General features: G+C 43.7%; 1 protein-coding gene and 1 non-coding gene across 5 annotated transcripts in view; one reads left to right on the top strand and one right to left on the bottom strand.

The window, feature by feature from the left end:
* Positions 1-24,612, bottom strand: part of PROM1 (prominin 1) — a 104,724-nt gene that overhangs the window by 29,783 nt on the left and 50,329 nt on the right. For all 4 annotated transcript variants that reach the window (XM_045771382.2, XM_045771383.2, XM_045771381.2 and 1 more), the window contains 6 exons: positions 21,610-21,815; positions 12,444-12,564; positions 10,209-10,272; positions 8,509-8,598; positions 2,567-2,784; positions 710-784 (listed from right to left, as the gene is read on the bottom strand). In XM_045771382.2, coding sequence (XP_045627338.2) covers positions 710-784; positions 2,567-2,784; positions 8,509-8,598; positions 10,209-10,272; positions 12,444-12,564; positions 21,610-21,815 — 774 coding nt within the window. The remainder of the gene's footprint in view (positions 1-709; positions 785-2,566; positions 2,785-8,508; positions 8,599-10,208; positions 10,273-12,443; positions 12,565-21,609; positions 21,816-24,612) is intronic.
* Positions 5,008-5,194, top strand: LOC123775884 (U2 spliceosomal RNA). The gene has a single exon (XR_006775198.1). It is a non-coding gene; the product is annotated as a U2 spliceosomal RNA (small nuclear RNA).

The raw sequence follows: 24,612 nt of genomic DNA, 5'->3' as shown, positions 1-24,612 counted from the left end.
AAGAAAGTAATATCGGGGGCATGTGGGTGGTCCAGTGGGTTAAGCCTCTGACTCTTGATTTGGGCTCAGGTCATGATGTCGGGGTCATGAGATCAAGCACCACGTTGGGCTCTGCACTCAGCGGGGAGTTGGCTTGAGGTTCTCTCTCTCCCTCTCCCTCTTCCCCTCCCCCCACTGCTCGCTCTCTCACTGTCTTTCAAATAAATAAATAAATAAACAAACAAACAAATAAATCTTTAAGAAAGTAATATCGAGTGCTTTACATAGCTAGTACTTAGTAGCCTAAGTGGCTGGGCGAAGGACAGAGTGGCAGGCATAGCCCACAGCATGTGCGAATGTGCTGGGAGGAGGAGTGGGAGGAGACGAAGCCGCAGGGCTGACTCATGCCGAGTGGGAGGGCACCTCGCGTCAGAGTCAGTATGGGGCACGGCACTACACCCACCAAATTCTGAGTCCCAGGAAGGCGAGATCCTCTTCAGCTTTTTATCTCCAGCATGGTGCTTTGCATACAACAGATGCTTAACACAAATTTCTTGAAGTGCAATGAGCAAAATTACCTGGAGGATAACAGTTAACACCCTTCTTGGCAATCCCCTTTCCAAGATTTTAGGGCTTTTTTTGCAGTTACCTCTTTTCTTGTGTACTGGTCTACCCTCTAACACGATGTAAAACAAACCACTGTCATTTTTTTCCCCCAAAAAAAACATACCTCTTGGACCAGGCTGGACAAATCTGTTCGAAGAACATCATTAATATTATCAATTTGCTGATCCAAAGATGGGAGCTGAAAATTCATAAAACAAAATATAAGGCAAAGTGGTTACTCCCAACATCATTTGTCATAAAAAAGGGAGTCATCTTATATCCAAGTCCCAAAGTCTCTATATATTAGGGTATGATTTAAGTTTCTTTTGAACAATAGAATATTGTTTGGGGAAAAAGACATTTAGCTTGGCCTTGACAGGCATTACGTTTGAGATGCTTGGAAGGCTCCTGTTGCAGTGAGCAAAAATTAGGGAAAGAAATTTAACACAGATCAAATATGTGTGACCTCACAATTTCAGGTACTGAAAACTACTCAATAAAGTTGTAAAAAACCTTTTTAAAAACACGTTGAAAAGCAATACAACCAAAGGTTATGTTGGTGAGTGGTCTGGAATACATTTTTCCTTTACAGCTTTGTACATGGATTTCTAGTGTTCTATCTCTCGCCAAGACTGGGACAAACATCACGGACTTCCCAACATGATGTATCAAGGACACACTATCACTCTTGTGGTATCCCTGGCGAGTGTGCATGGCTCAAATCTAATCGTGAGGGCACACCAGATAAACCTGAATTGAAGGTCCTTCTATAAAATAAAGGGCCTGCAGTCCTCAAAAATGTCAATGTCAAAAAAGAAGAAGACAGGCAGGGGACTGTCCCAGGTTGAAGGAAATAAACGGACATGACAACTGAAGACTACGTGGGACCCTGGACTGGCTCTTAGACTGGAGAAAGTAAAACAGCTCTACAGTCAGTTTTTTAGGAAAACCAGCAAAATTTGAATATAAACCATAAACTATGGATGGTCGTATCTGGTCAATGTTACATGTCCCAATTTTGAGAACTGTATAAAGGTGTACAGTTAGGAAATGCACTGGAATATTTAGGGGTAAAAGGAAATAGTCTGCAACTCACTGCCAAGTGATTGAGAAAAACACAAAATGCAGAATATTTTACACATATAAATGACAATATGAGTAGATGGCAGACACACAGATTGATAAGCAGATAACAGATAAAATACGATGAAGCAAATGGAGCAAAAGGCTGGTAATTGGTGCTTCTGGGTAAAGGGTGTAGACAGGAGTTCCTGGTACCATTCTTGCAAATTTTCTGCGTGTTTGAAAGGACATCAAAATAAAAAGTTACCCCAGAAGACTCGATCCCATATTAAATACAAGGGAAGCTCCCAGCCTCCAGAAGACCCTGCACAGGTGACCACAGTGACATGCGTAACTCATACATACACACAGAGGCTGGAGGGGAAGAGTCTATATAATGTTGACCCAGGAGATAGGAAAGTGAGAAGAGTATAGTCATATTAAAATATTGTCTTATAAAAAAATGTGGCATGTATACACCACTATCTTGATACATTAAAAATCATGAGGAGACACGATTACCTTATCTATATCTTGGGACTTTATATATTCAAGTTGCTACAAATTCTTTTTTCCCCCCCTAATATTCTCTTTGGAATATGGGGAATTCCCTTATATTTAGGCATATGTGGTCAATATACCAGGCATGTCATTTGAAACTATATTTTAATTTTTATAGGTCTACAAAAACACGTTCTGCTTCCTTTTTTCTTTTTAAAGCTGAATTCATTCTGGTAGTTTCCACCAAATCAACCACAGAGAACACTTTAGAAGGGGTTTCCCATTATTCCTTCTCTCTGGCTGCAGCCACGCCAATGGGGTGATCAGATCCCCAGGGAAGGCCGACAGAGATCCCAGGCCACCATGCACCCGACAGGTGTCCCAGTGACACTGCCCTGTAGCAAGGTCGCCTCCTCACCTGACCCAAGTCGGTATTGTCGTCCAGCTGGCCGAGAGATACTCGGATGTTGTTGCACGTGGTGGCCACTGGCGGCACAGCGCACATGGGGTCACCGAGCGATTGCTCCACATTCCTTCTCACATCACTGAGGCTGGTGTTAAGTCGTGCAGTTGACTCCTTCAGCTCCTTCAAGGTGGTGTTCAAGTTCACCAAGGCTTCTTTGGTCTCTTTGATTGCTGTGGGGACACAGCGAGCTTCAGGATAGACTCACCCGCTAGGCAGGCAATGGCGAAACTCCTTCTCATCTACAAAGTACCCTCGGGGAACTTGAGGTGCATGTATAAAAGGCGCTGGGAGGCAACCACAGGAGCCCGCCGGGGAGCACAAGGACACTGCTGGCCTCCGCGCCCAGCCACCCCAGCCGGCTCAGCTTTCCCACGTGGGGGCTCTTCAGACAAGAAGAAGGAGCAAGAACCAGCCGAGGAATGCAAGGGGGACACCAAGGTGCAGCATCACTGGCCGGCACAGGACCAGTCACGGCAGGAAAAGGTGTCGCTCCCCCAGCATCGCCCAGCCTCGAAGAGGCCAGCCCTGACAAGCTAGCATCTTTGACCCCGAGCGGTTTTAACCCACGTCAAAACGGATCACACCCAGACGTATCTCAGCGACGGACATTCAGAGAGCCGGAATTAGACACACGCAGTAGCTGACGAGCATGGACTGGGGTTCAGGCGGGTCTAGGTGCCGATCCCAGCCTTGCCACTTGCTGGTCACCGGAAACCGATTCCTGAAAGTTCTTCAGCGAGTTCCTCATCGGAACACGGGGAAACCAGCACCACATTCATCATAAGATGTGGGCGTCAGAATGGTCAGCCTGAGATTCCTCCATGGCAGTGAGTCCATCGGTTCTATTTGGGGAGCCTCAGAGCCCAGGACACATTCTTATACTAGGAAATCCTTGATAACTGTTTGCTATCCTCCTGATTTTTCTGAGGTGTAGAGCTCTGTATTCACGACCAGGGAGGTCGCAAATTACAACCCTTTTCTACAGTGACTTCAAGCCACAGCGGTAAAAGATGTGAAATCTAAATCAGAGGGCACTGCTTTTCTTCTAACCCAGCAAGTCTTCCAGCCTCACAGAACAGATGGCAGAGCATCAAGCCACACCGGGGTGTTGCAAGGAAAAGTGTGAGTGCCCCTAAAAACTGGTTTCCCCAACTTTGCCTGGCAACCACATAAAACGTGAGTGGTAAAACCGCACACACACAAGCGCACATACGCACTTTAATGCCCGCGTTGTGGGATCTCGCCTGGGTCTTTTCCCAATTCTGTGATCACCTTGGGATAACATCTTTGGCAAACTCTTTCACGCCTGGGGATCCCGGCTTCCTCATCTGTAAAGTGGGGAGCTGGTTGGGTCATCTCTTGGTTCTGAGGAGAGGCTATGATTCTCGGCTGTGTCTTAGCAGGTCTGCTCTTAGGAGATGGCATGGCCCATGTCACCCAAGATGGCACCTCAACCCAGCTCTGATGACTTACCCTGAGACCCGAGGAGGCTTCCAGCATAGGACCGAATGGCCATTGGCCCCAGATCCTGTCACCTTACCTAGATATAAAATCTTAACATCTGCTTCAATCTTTTCTCTTGAATTTTGGTCCAGTCATGTCTTAACATTGTTGGAGATATAATAATAATTAAGACTTCGTCAAAGAGTCACTCTGGGAGTCAGCGTCTCATCTCTTGCACCTACCTCGCAGGATTATCAGCAAAGCACGGCTCATATTAGAGGCTCAATGAACGTCTACCACAGCAAAAACAAGAATCAAAGACCAGGGTTGCAGCTAAAAACACATGACAGGATGCAAAAGCGCGTGCTGACGTACGCCTCCCATCACACAACACACACCTCACGGTTTAATGTGGTTTACCGCTCACAGTCCTTTCCATTTTAAGAGAAGGTATTTTAAAGCAAGAGACAAACAACACCAACCTAGAACGAGGGATGATAAAATAAATTGATGGCCCATAATACGTGTGTCCATTTAAGCACAGTCTATAGACATTCTGGGTTATGGGTACCATTCAGTCATGTTCCAAGAAAGACTCCGAGGTTATATATATATATATATATATATATATATATATATATATATATATATATATTTCCAAAGGCTTCAAAGTATTTCATGTCGATAAAATATCTACTGGGTTACGACTCTGGGAGTCAGTCCAGACCTAGCAAGATCACATATATTATGTAGCTGAAGTCAGCGGAAAGATATTTCAGATTCTTAATTTTAGTTAATGAACATTTTACCAGCTCATAGCACATCTCCTTTGTAGGTCCTGAATTGTAGCTCAAATAAGATTTACATGAATCCGCATGTCACTGCTCTCTCCAAAGCCACTACACACGGAAAGCTGCAAGGAATTTTTAGCAAAAAAAATTTGTCAAAGCATCGATTCTCAGCCTTTTGGCTAAGATCCAGGGCAGTTATCTGTTCTTATCAATTTAATAGCTGATGCGTCCTCTATCTGAGGACCACATATTAAATGGATTTGGGGAGCAGGGGGATGGAATGAGAGGCTCCTCCATCCACACATTGACCTAGCGTCGTAATACCTCCAGGAACGGTGCCCCCCTTCAAGGACCAAACCCCCTATCAGAGCAGCTTATTAAGCATGTATGAGAAGGTGTGGCAACACCAGAGGCTAAACTTTCACGGATTCAGCCTGTGTTTAAAAAACATAATAAAATTTTAACACCAACACAGGAAACACTGAGAAGAAAATTATCATTCAAACATGAAGAATTGGGCAAATTGTGGGCCCAAAGTAAAGGCACACGGCAACCACACTGCATCGTTCATCTGTTTTTGCACAGGCTCTACCATTACCGATTTTGGGGCTGGAGAACGCGGAAGACCGATTTTCCAAATGCCTGGTGTCTGGCGTCATCCTGTGGCCACAGCAGCACTTCAACTCGAGATTCCTAACTCCTGCTCAATGTTACTCCGTGCTGTCTTGCGATGGATGCCACAAAAACACCCTCTATCTTAACACTCTCCAACAGTGTTGGGGCCCAACTACCCTCTAGTGTGGACCCGGCAACACAGGTGCTGCAGTCTGACCTGCATCTGAATCCCAGCGCCACCAGTCCCCAGATCCCTGGCCTTGCACAAGTTACATGATCTCTGAGCCTTACTGTCTTGAGTTGGTAAAAGAGAGGTGACTCTACCGATCACTCGGAACTCTTGTGAGGACTAATAGGATTTAAGAAAAGCACCTGGTACGTGGCCGGCCCTCAACACTCAAAAGCTTTCCAATTATTACTTTATGGCTAATAATTTCTACAAACGCTTGCTGTGGACTTGGTCGGTTGACATCTCAGAAGCCATGTCACCTGCTTCCTGCACTGCAGCAGACCTCTGTTTGGATAACACGGGTTCCACCTCCCGCTTAAGGAGTGGGCCCTGGATACCCCCAGCCAACCCATTTCCCCTGTGTAGCTCTGGTCCAAAGATGGCTGTGGAACCCCAGATGGTCCAGCTGGAGGGAAATCTGGTTGAGGAGGAGGACCAATGTGGCTACTGTTAGCCCTCTTGCAACACAAGGGGAGTTGGCATTAGAATAATACAGACATTGCGGAGAAGAGTTGGGTGGAAAGAATCTCACCACTAGATCAAGCCTTACCTGAAGCCAGTGTCAGTTACATGAGCAAATAATCCACTTAGCTGAAAGCCAGATAGAGACAGATTTTCTGTATGTGTCGGGGAAATGACACATAATTGCTCAAGAGATGTTTCTAAGAGAAGACAGATAACTGGAGACGTTTGATGGTAAAGGTCACAGAGCCAGCCCAAGTCATCATTAACCCATTGGTGAAGTGCAAACACATGAAGCTCTGAGGAGGGGACGTGGAGGATTATTAGCAAGAGTGATGCCAAAGACGTGGGAAGTGAAGGTTCAGCATCTTACAGGAGTGACGATTCTTCCAGTGAGGGGACGAGGAGCCACCAGTCCCCCACCTCCTTTCATTGTCTGTTCCTGGTGGTTGGTTAACGAATACGTCCTGCTAACCACCAGGACGGGGCAGGGGGGTGAAGGGCTCGTCAACAGTGCTGTTGAACGCCCAAAGCAGCTAACTTTGGAACCGCCATATGTCCAATGTCTTGTCATGTGTGATATATTTGCTGTTGATTAAGCCACTTAAAGGGTCTTTGGCATTCGTATCACATCAATGGCACCTCCAGAAGACCCCCAAGAATCGTCTGCAAAATTCCCAAAGCAAATGAAAACGACTATAATCTGACTTGACTAGATAGATTTAGCCACATGGTGCATCAAGGGCAACTAAAAAAAAAAAAAAAATCAAATGACTACAGACATTAAAAGTAAAAGATCAGGAAGCTAATAAAGTCAAAAGGAGTTGCCTAGCAACTGAAGCAGAACTATGAAAGAATATAATCCATTTTCTACTCCATCACCAGCAAAGTTACAGTATTCTACGCTTAGAAAACGAAGGTAAGGTCTGCAGGCCTTTATTTGTTCAAGAAGTGACAATTTGCTCTGGGCCAGACACTGTGTTGGGCGTCTCCAGACAAGCTAGGGGAATTAAGACATGAACAAAATCAACAGGCCGAGGAAGACATGCAGCACAGGGGTCTGAGAGAGAATTATGCCGGCAGAGACCTATGGTAGAATAAACGCTGAGATTCGTGGCTTGGAAGGGAAGGTTTGGGGGCTGGAGGGTTGAGATGGGAACTGACTGGAAGGATAGGCAAGCGCCAGGTATGGAAGGAAGGAAGGAAGGAAGGAAGGAAGGCAGGCAGGCAGGCTGGAGGCGTGGGTGTTTACGGTCACATTCCTTCTCTGGGCCTCAGTTTCCTTGCATTGGAAGGACATGGGTGGTGATGAGATGAGCAGGTGTCAGGGAGGCATCTAAGCGGGTCCACAGCAGAGGACACACCCTCAGTTACAGGGCGACCCATTGTAGGGTCAAGGAGAAGAGCAAGGAAAGACTAATCCGTTGATCAAAATTAATCTTACCAACTCCTGGCCTGTTCTGCATGTCATTCCGTTTCCTGGTTCCATGTCTTTGAACTCTAAGGGGAAGGGGGGGTGGCAGGGAAGAATGCCAAAAGGAACGGGCGTAACTTTCTGACTTGGACACAAGTCCTCCCTCTGTGGCCTGTGTTCTCAGGAATCCTGGCTCATGAAAGTACAATTCACAGTGGCAGGATGACAAATGTGAGACGCAGATGAAGTTGTCCTCTCCATCGAACACTTAGCACAGACATCTCCTCAACATTTGGAAGGGTCTCGGAGTCTTTTTCTCATTGCGATTGAATATGCAGTTTCTTAGAATCAGTACATCTGCTCACTGAGATCACTGACTGCGGTGTCTTAAGATATCTCTACAGAGCCCTCCTTCCCAAAAGTTGTTCTTTCCAGGGAAAAGGAAAGAGTAACCAATAGACCCCCAGAGACCTAAAATTCTCGAGGCTATTCATCTTCTATAGCAAGAGTTGACAAGCTTTTTCCGGAAAGGGGCAGATGCTAAACATTTAGGCTTTGAGGGCCACAGGGTCCCTGTGCACCTGTTCAACCCTGCTGTCAGTCATGGCGCGGGAGCAGCCGCAAATGTCCCCTAAGCAGAGGAGCACGGCTGCCTTCCAGTAACCATCTTTACAAAAACAGGTGGCAGGCTCCTAGCAAATGCTGCTGTTATTATTTCAAAGGACTTGTAGACAATTAGTACAACCTCTTTGGCTCAAGGGTTTTTTTTTTAAAAAAAAGAAAAACCAAACCAGACCAAACCATTGCGATGCTGTGTGTCTTTGCCTGGCCTGCTGGCATGCCCACATCTGGGGAAAACAAGAAAGGGTTGCATGATCCTGGGAAGCCGGAAACTTCCAGTGGGAACCCTCTCTTAACCCATTTCCGGTGCGGTGCTCACCTTCGGCCATGGCCTTGATGTTATCAAGCACGGGCATCACTTTAGGTCTTAGCTGTTCATGAATTCCGCCTCCCAGCAATGACTTAATATCTAAATGCAAAGAAGCAGAAGGGGCTATGAGGGTCGGCTCCATGAATTTCCTCTCCTCTTACTCATATTTTCCTCCCGCTGCAAGATTTCCTGCCTTGGAAAGTCATCTGGGGTCTCTCCTGCCCTGAAAGCCACCTTTTCATCCTTGACCCCGTGCAGGTGTTGCTTCTTAGGGGAGATTTCTTCATGCTATTCAAAGTTCCCACACCAGCCGTCCCCAGTGAAAAAGCAATCAGCACAGATGGGGTATTTAATCCTACAGGTGTGCCCTGCTGGTGTTGCAGTGGAGATGAGCCCATAGAGAGACAGGGAGAGTGCGCCCCCCAGCGCCTTCCCCGGAAATCACACCCAGCCTCTCCGGGTGCCGCGCCAGAGCTCACCTACTGAGTTTCCATAAACAATATATGTGTCTTCCCATTGCTCTGTGTTGTCGTTTGCACTTGATATTGTCATTATTTTTCATTTGTCCATTTTATTGTGTGTGAAGCAGTATGTCATTGTAGTTTTAATTTTCTACCTTCTAATGGTTAGTAATTTTGACTAATGATGTCTAATGACTTATTTGATATATGTATATTTTCTTTGGGAAAGTATGTCTGTTTTGGGGGGGTTGTTTGTTTTCTTATTGAGTTTTGAGGGTAGTGCTTATATATTTAGAATACAAGGGGCTGTGTCCGTGAGCATCTGGGCTTCTCCAGCTGCTGTGTGCATCCGCTTGTCAGATGTGGCCTGTGGTATCAGGACAGCCTGAGACGTAACTTTTGGGGTCTGGGAATGCTCGAAAGTGTTTCCATATATATCAACGGTAATCGTTTCTTTGCTTTATGCCATTTTGGGTACAAAAGTATTCACAGGAACGCTCAGCTTTCGGATAGTGGGAAACCCGTCCTAGGAACACAGTGTTTACAAAGTTGAGCCGTACGTGCTTGTGCCCCTGATCTCTTCAGCTAGGCCAGGGTTTCCCAACAATGACACTATGGACATTTGGAGCTGGATAATTCTTCGTGGTGGGGGCTGTCCTGTGTGTTGTAGGGTGTTTGGAACCTCCGTGGCCTCTACCCACAGATGCCGGCAGCACTGCCCTCCCCAACCCCCGTCACCTACTGGGACAACCAAAATGTCTCCAGACGCTGCCAGATGTTTCTTGGAAGGCAAAACAGCCGCTGGCGGAGAACCACTGAGCGAGGCTGTGTGGGACCTCCTTGGGAGCCTGCAGGGACCAGCATTGCCCACTCCCCCTATTTCTGAAGCCCACTGGTTTCTCCGGGGAGCCCATCTCCGTCTGTGACAGTGGACCTGACAGAGACCCACTTCATCCGTCACATGGGGAGTGCAGAACAAGCACTCGCGACCCCAGGAAAGCAAAGGCATTCTTCCCGGAAAGGCTGCATTTTAGTCATCGCGTAACAAATGGCTAACTGTGCGTAACTCTAGGGAATTGTTCTGCTTTGCCCCAACTTTGATGCAGAACTTGTAGAAATGGCATACTTGATCGCTTAGCCCATGCTTCATGGGAGATGGCCAGAGCATCTTCTAGCCAAAACCAACCAGCCAACCAACCAACAAACCAACAAGCAAACCAAGTTGAGGCAACTTCAAGTTTTACTCACTATCCAGATCTGAGAACGCCTTTTTCTTCGTGGTCGCGTACTGGCTCAGTACATAGTTGATTTGCTAAAAAATAAAATAAAATAAAATAAAATAAAATAAGATAAGATAAGATAAGATAAGATAAGATAAGATAAAATAAAATTACACGAAACTTTCCTAAAATCCAAAGCCTCTAATTCTTAGGGATACTTATATCTCTATATACTGATACCCAGACTTCTTAACAATACTCTAAAACTTATTGGTTTAGGAAACAGGATTTCTAGTTTCTCCTGATTCTGTGCCTTGGCTCTGTGGAGAGCCCGGGTGGGGCCGGCGGGCCTGGGGACAGACGGGCCCCTCCCCTGACATGGCCTCTCATCTTCTAAGGGCCAGCCTGGGTGTTCTCACACGATGGCCTTGGCAGCAAGAGAAGAGGAGAGGACACTGTGAGGTCTCAGGAAACCTGAGGTCAGAGTGAGCTCAAGGTCACACCCGTTGCATTCTTTTTGTCAAAGCAAGTCATAGGCACGGAGCAGATTCAAGGGGTTGGAAACAGATCTAGCTCTTCAGGCGAGGGACCAGAAAGAACTCAAGGCCATTTGTAATCAATCTACCGCACTAGGACCCACCATTTTATTCAGTGGCTACTATGGAGCTGGCCTCCGAAGTGGCGCTTACCCTCCGGTCTTCTGTGCCCTAACGGACCTGCTTCCCATCCCCTCTGCGACACTGGGTGTTACAATTTGTTAAATAACCATTGCCAATCCCCTCAGTGAAAATGTACATGTGTATTTAAATTTTCGTTTTTCCAACTACTAAGTTAAATATCTTGCTATGTTTGCGGCCCGTTGTATTTCCTCATTAAATGGACTACTCACATTCTGCCCATTTTTTTATGTGTTTGTTAGATCTCTTCATATATTTTGAACTAGATAAGTTTCCCCAAAAGTCATGACCATTTAGGATCCTTCCAAGATTCTGAAAGCAATCCCAAAGTTCAAAGGCCATGACTGCTATATGGTTAATGTTGCCACCTTTTTGGGAAAAGGGTTTTACTTTGAAGTCTTTAGAATGGTGGGTGAAAACAATATGAATTTTTATTCACAGATGGGGAGAAGGAAACATTTCCCTCTTACAAAGCTATGAATAAAATTAGCTTCTCTAATCTCAATATTAAAAAAATGCTTGCATTTTTTGCTCTTTTGGTTCCAACCCCACTTTTTTTTTTTTTAAAGATTTTATTTATTTATTTGACAGAGAGAGAGACAGCCAGCGAGAGAGGGAACACAAGCAGGGGGAGTGGGAGAGGAAGAAGCAGGCTCATAGTGGAGGAGCCTGATGTGGGGCTCGATCCCATAACGCCGGGATCACGCCCTGAGCTGAAGGCAGACGCTTAACAACTGTGCCACCCAGGCGCCCCCCAACCCCACTTTTAAAAACTGGTACAATATTTAATATGTCAGTATTGTTTAGAATATAATAAACTTAGAAGAGCACATCTCTGTGTGAAAAGGTCCACGGATTCTGGCGGCTGTGGCTAGGGAATTCAACAGGAAAGCATCCTCTTTCACATACTCGTACCCATGAGCTCAGCATCAATTATTTGGGCTGGTTTCTGCTCAGACATTTTAAAAAAACAATATTCTCTAGAGGCAAGACATCAATGTGCTTCTGGGATACAGAAAAACATGCCCTCCAGCCACACTGTTCCCCTTCTCCCAAAAACAACTTCTGGGTGTGCGTGTATGTGGGCATGTGTGTGTGTATCCCCTTCCCAAGGAATTCTACACATGTACGCAGATATTAGCAAATGGGTGTTTATAAAGCAGAAAACTCTTGAAACTCTTGTCTCACGACAAGAGTAACTTCACGCAAACCACGCGTAGTTAACTATATTGCCAAAGAGAAAGGACAATGGCGTCCAAAGATTTTTCTTTTAAAAAAAAAAAAATCACAAGACCCATAAAATAGTTAAGCAGTTATATAATAAATACTATAATTTTATGTTATACCTTAAAATAAAGGAAAAGAAAGTTATAAGATAACGACACCGGTTCTGAAATGATGCTTTTGTACGCTTTTAAAAATCACGCACTCGGCCTTTATTTCTTCATCTACGAAATTAAAAGATAGCACCTGTCTACACTGATTCACTGGGCTTCTAGAAGTCCAAATGAGATTCCAAATATGTACAGGGACTCAGAAAGGCCCCCAACCCCGAGCGTCATGGGATAGAGAGTTGTGGTTTTTACCGCTGGCGTTCCGTTCAGGAGGGTTCTCAAGTCTTTGAAATTGCTGTCTGCCAGTTTCCGAGTCTTTTCGATCTGGGTCCTCAGGTGGTGGTTTGCCACAAAACCATAGATGATACCCACGCTGCCAGAAATGGAAAAGAGAAGGAAGGGCATTTACCACGTGACCCATGGTCTTCCGGCCAGGCACAGAGCTGCTGGGCAGATCCCACCACGACCCCATAATCCAACATGTAGACCACAACATGGGACTCAGCCCTCTCACAGGAGACACACAGCCATTTAAGATATGCTGTTCTGTTGAATATGAATCTCATAAATGGAACAGTGTTTCCACTAAATTGTGATGGGAACAGAAGGAGCAAGGTTTACAAGGCAGTGTGTGCAACAGAGCGTCATTCCTGCCCATGTGGGAATGTGGGTGCACACCGTCCTGCCCAGCGCACACACAAACACACCCCGCGGGCATACCTCTGCTCCCTCCAAAGAAGACTATCAGGAGAAATACCAAAATGAAAGAATGGTTTGGGCTTCCTAATCGAGTTGTTGCTCTGATTGTCTTTACTACTTTTTTGTTGTCCAAGTGGAAAAGAAACATGAGTTACTTTAGTATCAAGCTGCCCTGTGAGAAGCTGCAAACAGTAGCATACATACTGTAACATTCTATTTTATATGACATACAGAATCAAGAAACCAGTGGTGCTAAAAGTCAGTGTTTGTATTTGGGTAGAGGTGACTAATGACATCATGGGCTTGCTCACGTCATGCAAGTTGATGCCTACGTAATTATGATATGGACGCTCTTCTCTACATAAAATATACTTCAATAGAGTTTCAAAAACACTGTGAAAGGTATCTTGCATGAAAAGCTAATCTACGTGAAAATTAAAAACACATTTTCAAGCCATCTAAAATGTCTGCATTTAATCATTTTAAGGGCTCTTAATGTTAACTAGTTACTAACAATCCCCTGACTTAAATTAATTTGACCAGTTGGTTTGTTTTTGTGTCAAAGCCTTTCAACATTAAAATGTTACCTTGAAAATTGCTAATTAGCAAGGCCCTTCTGGATTTAGCCACTAGATGGCAGCAAGGAACTACCTAAACTCCAAACAGTATTTACTACAGAAATTAATGACAAAATTGTTTGTTTGTAAACATCCAATGGAAGATGTGGATAGGTTTCTAGAACAAGGTTTTGCACATAATAGGCAAACTTGCTCCCAGGCAACTCCTCCGTCTTGGGGAATGGGGATAGGCATTCGCCCTATTTACAGTCACGATTCATTCCAAGCAACATTGGTTCATTGCTGGTCTCACTTAGAACATACTTTCCCAATGCGGTATTACAGAAGTACCTTAGGTTTTCCAGACTAATCTGAAAAAAGTCTGTAACACACACTGTTGGACATTCTTATGGTTAACAAATTGCCGTGGAATGTGTACTAGAGTAGGAGTGAGACGTGTGTTCTAACCCCACTGTTGCCCCTAACTCACATTGTGGGAGCTTGAGAAAGTCACTTTCCTTCTGTGAGCCTGGCTGGTACTGCAAAACTGAAAATTAAATTGTATAAGTACTTCTCAAACAGCAAAGGAGAGGGGTTACTGGATGTCCACAAGGTCTCCAAGACCTTTTTAAAATTTTATTAGTTTTTTAAAAGATTTATTTATTTATTTATTTGAGAGAGAGAGCGTGAAAGGGAGAGAGAGCACAAGCGGGGGGAGGGGGGAAGGCGTAGAGGGAGAAGCAGACTCCCTGCCAAGCAGGGAGCCTGATGCAGGACTCAATCCCAGGACCCTGGGACTGTGACCTGAGCTGAAGGCAGACGTTTAACTGACTAAGCCACACAGACGCCCCTCCAAGACCTTTTTTTAAAGTTTGGGTTCATGCTGATGGTAATTGAAAAGAAATGAACATTAAAAATAGTCTGTGCCATTTGGAAAGACCACCTTACAATCCATCTTTGCCATTCGTAAGTCTGCACTGGTATTTACGAAGCAGGCAATATACTGTAAGAGTAATAGTTAAGTGCTGCGCTTATGCCGAATAAGGACAAATGACCCAACATAAATGACTCCGGAGTAGGGTGAACAGAAGAAGAGAAAAAGTTGGCTTGTAGCGAGGCACCTGGAGCTTTATTTGCATTGCCCAATTTCAAATATTCCATCTCATGATGAGTCAGGGCCACCGCCTGAATACACCTGCCCACCACAACATTTCAAGCTGGGGGCCCCTTGCTCTCTCTCCCCAACATGCCCACACTGTCATTCATCACGCTCCAGACCCATTTTGTCACAGAGGAAGTCAAAATGAACTTGGAAAACAAAGAACAGGCCCAAGTTCACTTGGCTTTCCCTGAATTCCCTGGACGGGAGAAGAACCTCCTTGCCTTGAACTCTCAGAGTGCTCTCCCTGAGATTCTGGGGGGCTATTTCTCACTTCATACTCTAGATTGCCCTATTTCTAACCTATGTTTGATTTCCCTAGAAAGAGGCAGAAACTGCTTCTTTGTCACCTTTGGGTAAATGATGGGTCTCTTGTCCATAGTGGGTGCTCAATGAAAGTGGGTTTACGGACTGGGCTTTGTTTCATTTGATCCATTTAGAAGATTAGCCATATGTTTGGGGTGTCTAGGTCATAACCTGTCTTTGTTCCTTTACTGAATAAATGCCTTTACTCAAAAGATCATCAATCAGTAAAATGAATTGCAATACAACTTAGCAATAAAACACTGAATTTCAATGCGACATACTTAAAAAGACCTATATTTCTGCCCATCAGTTATGGATCCAATTAAAATGAAAGCATTGATCTTTTTAAAAAACAAACTGTCTTAGAATTCTGGAATAAAATTCAGCAACTTTCAAAGCTAATTTTCAGACCCGTAACACATCGTAAATCTTATATTTAAGTTAAGGATGGCAAATTCGAATGCCTACGTGGGCTGACAGAAAGCATGAAGGGCAAGTGTATGGTACGAATCTCTGGGAGCTGGGAGGTCACAGGTGGGAGTGGGGACAGATGCTCTGTTTAGCAAGTGCAACCATGATGCAAGACCAGTATTGCCAGATTTTCCAATTATTCACAAAAATCCGGAAATCTGGATTTTTATGTAAAATCTTCCCTTTTTAAATATTTCCAACTAATTTTAAAAAAAGCTAAATACTATGCAAACCAATTGATAGTCTCCATTTGTGATCTCCAATTAAACTCCTATTTATTTATTTAAAATTTATTTTATTTATCTTTTAGGGAGAGAGAGTGTGCATGTGCACAGGTGGGGGAGGGGCAGAGGGAGAGGGAGAGAATCTCAAGCCAACTCCCCCCTGAGATCATGACCTGAGCTGAAATCAAGAGTCCAATGCTTAACTGACTGAGCTACCCAGGCAATCTTTAAAACTCCTATTTAAACACAAATAGAGAATAAAGAAGTTATGCTTTTGTTGCCCTTGGTTTACAAAGTCCTTATTACTCAATACATTTTTTAAGCAAAAAAACAAACAAAAAACAAAACTAAAAAAACCTCACACGAATTAATGTTGTGTTTTTTTTAAACAACCATCAGTCAACTATTAGAATAGGAGAACACTGAGGGAAATTTGCCTCACACAAAAAGGGAATAAAATTTCAAGAACTATTAGCAATCTGGCATTTGACATGTGTTTTTATGCAGTGCAACAAGATCTCTTGAAATTTTTAGCCGAAGACAGGAACTTTAATTTTTATGGCATATTAGTTTTTCATCTTCTATATTTTATTATGGACAGGCCAATTTTCTCCCATATACACTTAAAAGTATAATAAGGGTAAACCTTTAAAATTTGTAGCAATTGTTTCCCTTCCAATTTCCACTGACTTAATGAAATTAGCCAATAAAAGCCAAATGAATGTTTTCAGTCTATAACTGATCTCTTATTTTTTAAAGATAATTTTTAAATTTTAATGTCAAATAACTATTCCCCTCTCAGTCACATTAAGAAAGTCTCATGATTTTCAGGCATGCTTGCTCAGTTTCTCTTCTAGAATCTTGTGGCCTCTAAGCCAGGAATTGACCATCACAATCCTAATAAAAAAATGAATTTTGAAAATAGCCAACTTCCTGACAGAGACTGGGATTCAATTTTCACCATGGCAATTGGCAAAGGCTGACTTACTGTACTCAGAAACTTAGAAATACACTGGAAAAATCAAGGTGTGGCTGTTTGATCCTTTTTTGTTGTTGTCCATCACATTTTTGGAATTCTGAAAAACGCAGTGATGACAAAGCCCGAAGGAAAGAAAGGAGAGGAAACTTGGCTTTGTCTGGAGTCGGACACATCTGCTGGAACAGTCTACAGCGAGAGGTGGAAATTCAATCTTCTGCTGATGGTCAAACAGACTTACATAAACATATGTCAACGTCTGTGAATTCCAACATTCCACAGCTGCCTTTGGAAAAGCTCAGAGAGAGAACATGACCACATATATTCCATGTATATGAGGGGGCCTTTCTCTTTAACACCTATGCCTTTCTCAATTAAAAAAAAAATTTTAAATTTGTTTTAAATGAAAAAAAGGGTGGATGAAAAATAAGAGTACTCAAGACCAGTTTAAAAACCAACTTCGGATTAAATGCAATGTAGTATAAAGCCACAGAACAAAACTGAGCCTGATAAAAGGCGAGTAGGCTGCTCTGGGTTTATCAACTGGTTTTTAAAAAATCATATCCAAAGATTATTCATCAGTTGTATCCAATCTCTGCTGAGGTCAGTCTAAGCCAGAGGCTATACCTCCTTTTCTTTCTCTTTCTGCCTTCTAGCTTTGTTGACATTCTTTTGCCTCTTGTCTTTTTTTTTTTTTTAAGAGACATAGAGACAGAGAGAGAGCACTCCAGCGCACTTGTGCGCAGGGGCAGGGAGGAGGGGCAGAGGAAGAGGGAGAGAGAATCTTAAGTAGGCTTCACCCCCAGCGCAGAGCCTGAAGCAGGGCAGAGCTCAATCTCAGCACCCTGAGATCATGACCTAACCCGAAATCAGGAGTTTGACGTCCAACTGATCAACCGACTGAGCCATCCGGGTGTCCCCCCTCTTATTTTATCTAATATGATTTTTGTGGACATACTTTCTTCTCCTTCCTATCTAATAACATAGAAATCTTTGCTTTCCCTACGTCTGTAATTTTTTGGCTAGCTTTTTTTTTTTTTTTTTTTAAGATTTTATTTATTTGAGAGAGAGAGTGAGCATGAGTTGGGGGGGGGCAGAGGGAGAGGCCGACTCCCCCCGCTGAGCAGGGAGCCCAATGCTGGACTCAATCCCAGGACCCTGAGATCATGACCTGAGCTGAAGGCAGAGGCTTAACTGACTGAGCCCCCCAGGCGCCTCTCTTTTTGGCTAGTTTTGATTACTTGCAGATAATACAGAGCTACTATTCCACTCATAATGTTGAAATACTTGCAAACCAATAGAGGTTTCAAAAGAAAGACATCATAATAGCTATTCCAAATTTATAAATGCAAGCCAAGAAATTGAAATCTTTAGTGTGAGTTTAAGGTAAACGAAACAATCTCAAATACTACTCTTTTTTAGAGCTATTTGTGATTCATATAGAAATTCAATACATTATGTAAAATTTGTTTTAAGTTCTAACTTAGCCTCAAATAGGTGATTAACTTGTTTTAATTATATTGAAATTTGAAGATGTGGTTTTTAAATTAGTAAGTTTTACTTGGGTGGGGAAACATCTTTTTTTAATAGTTTTAAGATTTTTTTTTAAACTTATTTATTTGACAGAGAGAGAGAGACAAAGAGAAAGAGAAAACAAGCACAAACAGGGGGAGCAGCAGGTAGAGGGAGAAGCAGGCTCCCCACTGAACAGGGAGCCTGACGGGGGTCTTCGATCCCAGAACCCTGAGACCATGACCTGAGCTGAAGGCAGATGCTTAACCGACTGAGCCACCCAGGGACCTCTGGGGAAACATATCTAGACTGAATGCAGAGAAGGCTATAGAGAATCACAGCATGTCTTTTCTTAAAGAATTTTCTAAACTAAAATATCCCTGGGAGAAAAAAAAAAAGAACTTATCTAAATTTATTTGATGGATCTGAGTTCTGAAGAATAAAAAAATTGTAGCATTCATTTTACATATAAATGAAAGCCGAGTTAATCTCTGACTTTGTAGCTTTATTGTTTGTGTATTTTGGTACTTTAAAAAAACTTTTTAAAGATTCTATTTATTTGAGAGAGAGAGAGAGAGGGCGCGTGGGCGCGGGCACAAGTGGGGGAGGGGCAAAGGGAGAGGGAGAAGCAGACTCCCCACTGAGCAGGGAGCCCCACCCAGGCTCAATCCCAGGACCCTGAGATCATGACCCGAGGGAAAGTCAAAGGCTTAACAGACTGAGCCACCCAGGCGCCCCAGTGGCATTTTAAACATAATGTACATAATTCAAACAGTTCAGGGTGAAATATAACATATATGGGGGCGCCTGGGTGGCACAGCGGTTAAGCGTCTGCCTTCGGCTCAGGGCGTGATCCCGGCGATCTGGGATCGAGCCCCACATCAGGCTCTTCTGCTATGAGCCTGCTTCTTCCTCTCCCACTCCCCCTGCTTGTGTTCCCTCTCTCGCTGGCTGTCTCTATCTCTGTCGAATAAATAAAATCTTAAAAAAAAAAAAAAGAAATATAACATATATGGCACCATAATTATATGTAATGTAAGTAAAAGCCCAATTTAAAAATAGAAACTCAATATAGAATATGTGCTTTATTAAAAAAAAATTGGGAAGTCTATTCTTACATATGTAAACATTTATTTGGGTAAATAAGTAACTACATGCAACAAAGAATTTTCCTGAAATCACGGCACATGTATTTGTATCAAGTGAAAACTATTAACTTGTTGGATAAGGAATCACGTTAACAAGAAGCCCGAAGGGCAAGAATTTTCAGATACACTTTGTCGTGGGAGCCTCATCTTTGCTGTCCAGAGTGTGCCTCTAGAGAGGGGGACGCGTGGCTCTCCAAGTCTCTGGATGAAAAGATGGAAGTTTTCGGCTTAAAAGAAAAGCACGAGCATCTCTGCTGGGTCTGACAGGTCTTTGGACTGCATGGAACACTTTCCTGGTAGCTGGGGAGGAGGGAACCACTCCCACAGCTGTAGTGGGGTCTGTGCATTCCCGACAGTATTTCAAACACAAAGCAGAGAGACAGGGACATCTGAAATTACCATTGACCTGATCTCAAGCTGCTTTTCAGAATTCAAGGTGCAGGAACAGGTTCAAATTATTCACAAAGAGAGAGTTGGAGAGACAGAGAGACAAAGAAGAGAGAACAGAAAAACCCTCCCTGGCGGTCAAACAAGGGTGCGTGTGTGTGAGATTGGCAACCCATTCAGGTGGGTCCTGTTTGCACCTAGACTGTTAGGGTCTATTATTTAACTAATTTCAGAAAAAGTATGTCTTTGTTCCCCCCCACCAAAAAAAAAAGAAACACCTGCCCTGGAATCAGTGGTAATGCACTGGCTTTTGCTTTTGGGGGGAGATTTTTTTGGTTGGTTAAGTTTAATTTTTGGTGCAATGAATTCAGTAGGTAATACTTGAGCGTGATAGATAATTCCAAAGAGACAAAACGTCTATCTGCAGTGAGAAGTGATTTCCTTCCTACCGCCCAGAACCAGCAAATTGCCTTCCCAGAGGCCACCACTGCTACCTACCTGTATGCTCTAGGCAAATATAACCAAGTGTTTGTGTCTCTCTCCTTTTTTGTTTTTGTCATAGGGACCGTGTTCTATACACAGTCTGCAAGCTGCTTCTCTCAATTCATCTCTCCTGGGGACTGTTTCATATCAGCACGCCTAGGGCTGCCCTGTCCCTTCCAACAGGTATAGTGCATTCTGACAAACAATCACCCCAAAGCAGATGTCCTACCAGGACCCTGCTAATGGCCACACTTGCAGAACTTTTCTTCTTGGATTTCCAGCTAAAACTTCAGCTGGTAGGCCAGCTGAAACTGTTCTGTTTAATTTTGTTCAATTTCTGTTTAGTTCTGAATTCTGCTTAAATCCCCTTATGTAAGTTATTTAGCAAACCCTGAAAAATCTTACAGCTACCGAGCAAATGAGGTGCTTGGAGAAAAAAGCGAGGAGGAGGCTGACTTCCTGTTCTCACTGTCTCTGTGTCTCCTTGGGGCCTAGCATTATTCACGTTGTGGGCACTTTATTTCTGTCGCTAAATGTCAGGACACTCATTGGCTGAATGAATGAGGAGATGTAGAACCATGAGCAAATACCACAACCAGGGGGCCAGGGATGTGGAGCACATTCCTCAGCCGAGGATCCTGATTTGCTCTTGACAAGAAGGTTACTTTTTTTCTTTTTTAAGATTTATTTATTTATGAGAGAGAGAGAGAGAAAGAGAGTGGGGTGGAGGGGCAGAGGGAGAGAGGGTCCTAAGCAGACACTGCACTGAGTGTGGAGCCTGATGTGGGGCTCGATCTCACGACCCTGAGATCCTGACCTGAACCGAAACCAGGAGTTGGATCCTTAACCCACCGGGCCACCCAGGCGCCCCGGGAATGCTGGTGTCTTAAAAGCAGTGTACTTCGGGTCTGCCAGTCACTTGGAACACTTATGGCGGCAGAAGGAACCGCAGAAGAAACATTCTAAATCATGAGGCGTGTTCTAGGCTTCAGGAGAGGGTAGCAGCTTAACTACAAATTCAAGAAAACTAGGTTTATTATTAGAAAGTTAAATCTATTCTACAATATTCTCACATTCCTCCGTTGGGGGACTGTACCTATCCTTCAAGATCCCTTTGGATGTAAAAATCAACCAGCAAATGCTCTGCCTTCTGCAGGCTGCCTGTCTCCAAACAGCTATTTCAGGCAGACGCTGCTGCTCGGGGAGGTAAATAGTTTTTGCAGGCCAAGATGTATCAGCTTGTCTCCAAGAGGGGAAAAATACCAAAGGGTTGGCTTAGTGAGTAAATTAGGGCAGCCTGATTACCACAGTAACTTCTGGTCACAATGACACTGTTTTGAACCACCCTGGACACCCATTTTTGTTCTCTTCTGTTTTGTGGGTGTGTTGTTGTCATCGTTGTTTGGCTTTAAACTCATGGGCTTAACAGTTAAAACATGGGACATTCCTCACCCACCCAAAAACACAAATCCGCTGTGCTCCAAGACGCTACTTGCCTTATGAATATGCAAATCACCAGGAGGGTGATTGTAAAGTATTTCCTCAGGAAGGTCCCATTTTTCTTCTGTCGCTGATGCATTTCTCCACCACACTTGTTACAGCAACGGCACACACCAAAGCAAAACCCCACCAGGGGCATCAGAAAAATGAAGAGCAGTCCCAGGACAGCACAAATGATAATCCCGATTTCATAGTAGATAATCTGCAAGTCAAACAAAAGAAACAGCATCTACCATAACACAAAATAACAAGTAGAACATTCCACAGTGTGCATGTTTCATTTGGGTTAACCTATTTGCCACCATGAGTTGAATCTTAATGTGTGTGTGTGTGTGTGTGTGTGTGTGTGTGTGTGTGTGTGTATTTCCATCTTGATGCTCCTTCTCTTTTCTTTTTTTTAAGAGGGAAGGGCAGGGGGGGAGGGAGAGAGAGAATCTTAAGCAGATTCCACACCTAGCGAATGGAGCCTGACGAAGGGCTCGACCTCACGACCCTGAGGTCATGACATGAGCTGAAATCGAGAGTCAGACGCTTAACTGACTGAGCCCCCCTGGAGTCCCTTGGTGCCCTTCTTGAAACAGAGGAAGTAGATTTGAGTTACCAGGATATGGAACCAAGGGGTTACTAGCTTCTTTCAACTCACAGTAAAATGTCCTAATGCAGGGTCAAGTTGCAAATGGCTGAATTTAAACCTCAAAGGTATTTTGTTTGTTTTTAAATGGTGTAACACATGTTGGCAGTAAAACTTGCATTAATCTACATATCAGGATGCCTTTCACCAGAAAGAGGGCACCAGTAGAAGTTATTAAGGATTCAAAACAGTTTGGGTTGGATCAATTCGTTACAAAAGAATCTGGAATATATCTAAATTTAGAAAAAAGGCTCAGATTTTCTGAGTCAGACATGTTCATCACAGGCCACTTGCTTTGCTTCCCCATCCATATGTTGGGAATGACAATACATACCTTGTAAGGTCATTGGGAACATTACAGATAACGTATGGTCAGTGATAATGTGCCAAGTGAAGTATGTGGCCTTCGTAAATGGTACCTCTCGTGCCGTGCTGATGAGGCTGGGCTCAGTCGCCTGTGTCCCGGACAGTCCTATGTTTCTAAGAACTAGCACGACTTCGAGATAGAATCATGTGACCTAAATATATTTTCATAATCACTGCTGGCTGTATTCTGGGATAAAAAAAAATGTAATGCAACCGGATGACACAAAACTTGAGTATTCCAATGCATGTATACAGTTATGCAAATTCCCATAAAGCAAGACATTTTTAACGCATGACAATTACAGATTGGCTGCTTACAACTAACGGACCAGCTAGCTAGCGACAGCTTCCGAAGCCACGCTGAGCCAAGTAAAGGAAACACAAGTCATGCTCCTGGAGTGAAATTGAGGTCTTAGCACTGAACTGGGAGTCAGAAGACCTGCTTTATTTTTTTTTTCTTACAATAATTTTTATTTTGTTATGTTAGTCACCATACAGTATATCCTTAGTTTTTGATGTAATGTTCCATGATTCATTATTTGCGTATAACACCCAGTGCACCATGCAACATGTGCCCTCCTTGATACCCATCACCGGCCTATCCCAATCCCCCACCCCCTCCCCTCTGAAGCGTAGGAGAAGGAAGGGAAGAATGAAGGGGGGGTAAACAGAAGAGGGAATGAACCATGAGAGACTGGACTCTGGAAAACAAACTGAGGGCTTCAGAGGGGAGAAGACCTGCTTTAAATTCCAGCAGGGGGCTTCCTATTCCCTAAACCAGAATTAGCATTAACATTATACACAGTACTGTGAGGGTCAGATAATTAAATGATTTAAAGTGAAAACAACCAGCCAAGTGCCCAGCACACAGCGAATAGTCAATCAATATTATTCAACTCTGTAGGCAAATGCCTTAGAGCATTGAGGTACACATGGAACTTGAATATTAATTGAATATCCTTTGATATTAAGGATAGAATGCTAAAAAAAAAAGGTGGTTGAATTTTGCTGCATTCATCAAGTATGTGCTCCTGCTTCAACTAAGCCGCACCCCAGGGCCGACAAGAGTCATTACGGTGGCTGTAACCTGCCCTTGGGGACCCACATCATTGGCCAACTGAGAAACCATCCTCAGACACCCCAAATTCTTCTCAATTTCCCTATCATTTTCCAGCAAATGTTTTAGATTATTTACTATTTTTTAAAGGGATTTAAAGTCCTTTCTGAATCCCAGGAGACACTGAACCCAAACCCAGGACAGCAGGTGTTTCGCAATGTTCCAGATGCACTCTGTTTAGCTCCAAGTACAAATTCCACACTTTATATACAGCCTTTGTGATGCGACTGACTCCATATTATGTCAAAAAGTGTCAGGAACGAGATACGTCATTTTGAGAGTTCCCTTCTGGACTGAAGTCTGGCCAAGGTCTGGCAAGGACCTAACTGATTTCCTGACACACAAGGATCTCCAGAGCACTTTGCGGATTATGGGGAGGAGAAGATCAAGACTGAAATGTACTGAGATGGGTTGCTATTCTTCGGTGAGGTACTAAAACTGAAAGAGAAGATTAACGATGATTCCATAAATAAAAATGAAACAAACCACTTTAAAAATCATCACAGTGGAGAGACAGTGAAGAACAGAGAGTTCTGACAGAAGCCTCTCATCACCCGTTGGCTTTAGACAGAGCAACAAGAAACAGCAAGCGAGGACTTTACCTTCAGAGTCAAGACTACATTTTCTGGCTGTGGAAGTCAAAGCAGTTGAGGAGTTGAGGAGAGGAAGGCAGAGGCAGCATGCATCAAGAAAACAGAAAAAGTTACATGAGCAATTAACCACCACTGAGAACGTTAACATTCCCTACGGAGAAAATCGAGTGAGAGGAGGATCCACGTAGACAGGAACATAAAACCGGAGGGTTTATTAGAGAGGCGGCCTCTAGGTAGAGTCAGGCCTGGAATTTACATCTGAAATTTATAAATGGATTTCTTGAAAGGTTCT

Source organism: Ursus americanus, chromosome 8, assembly GCF_024610735.1.
Source record: "Ursus americanus isolate L20-20 chromosome 8, mUrsAme1.1.p, whole genome shotgun sequence".
NCBI lineage: Eukaryota > Metazoa > Chordata > Mammalia > Carnivora > Ursidae > Ursus > Ursus americanus.
This window is presented reverse-complemented; position numbering and strand designations above follow the sequence as displayed.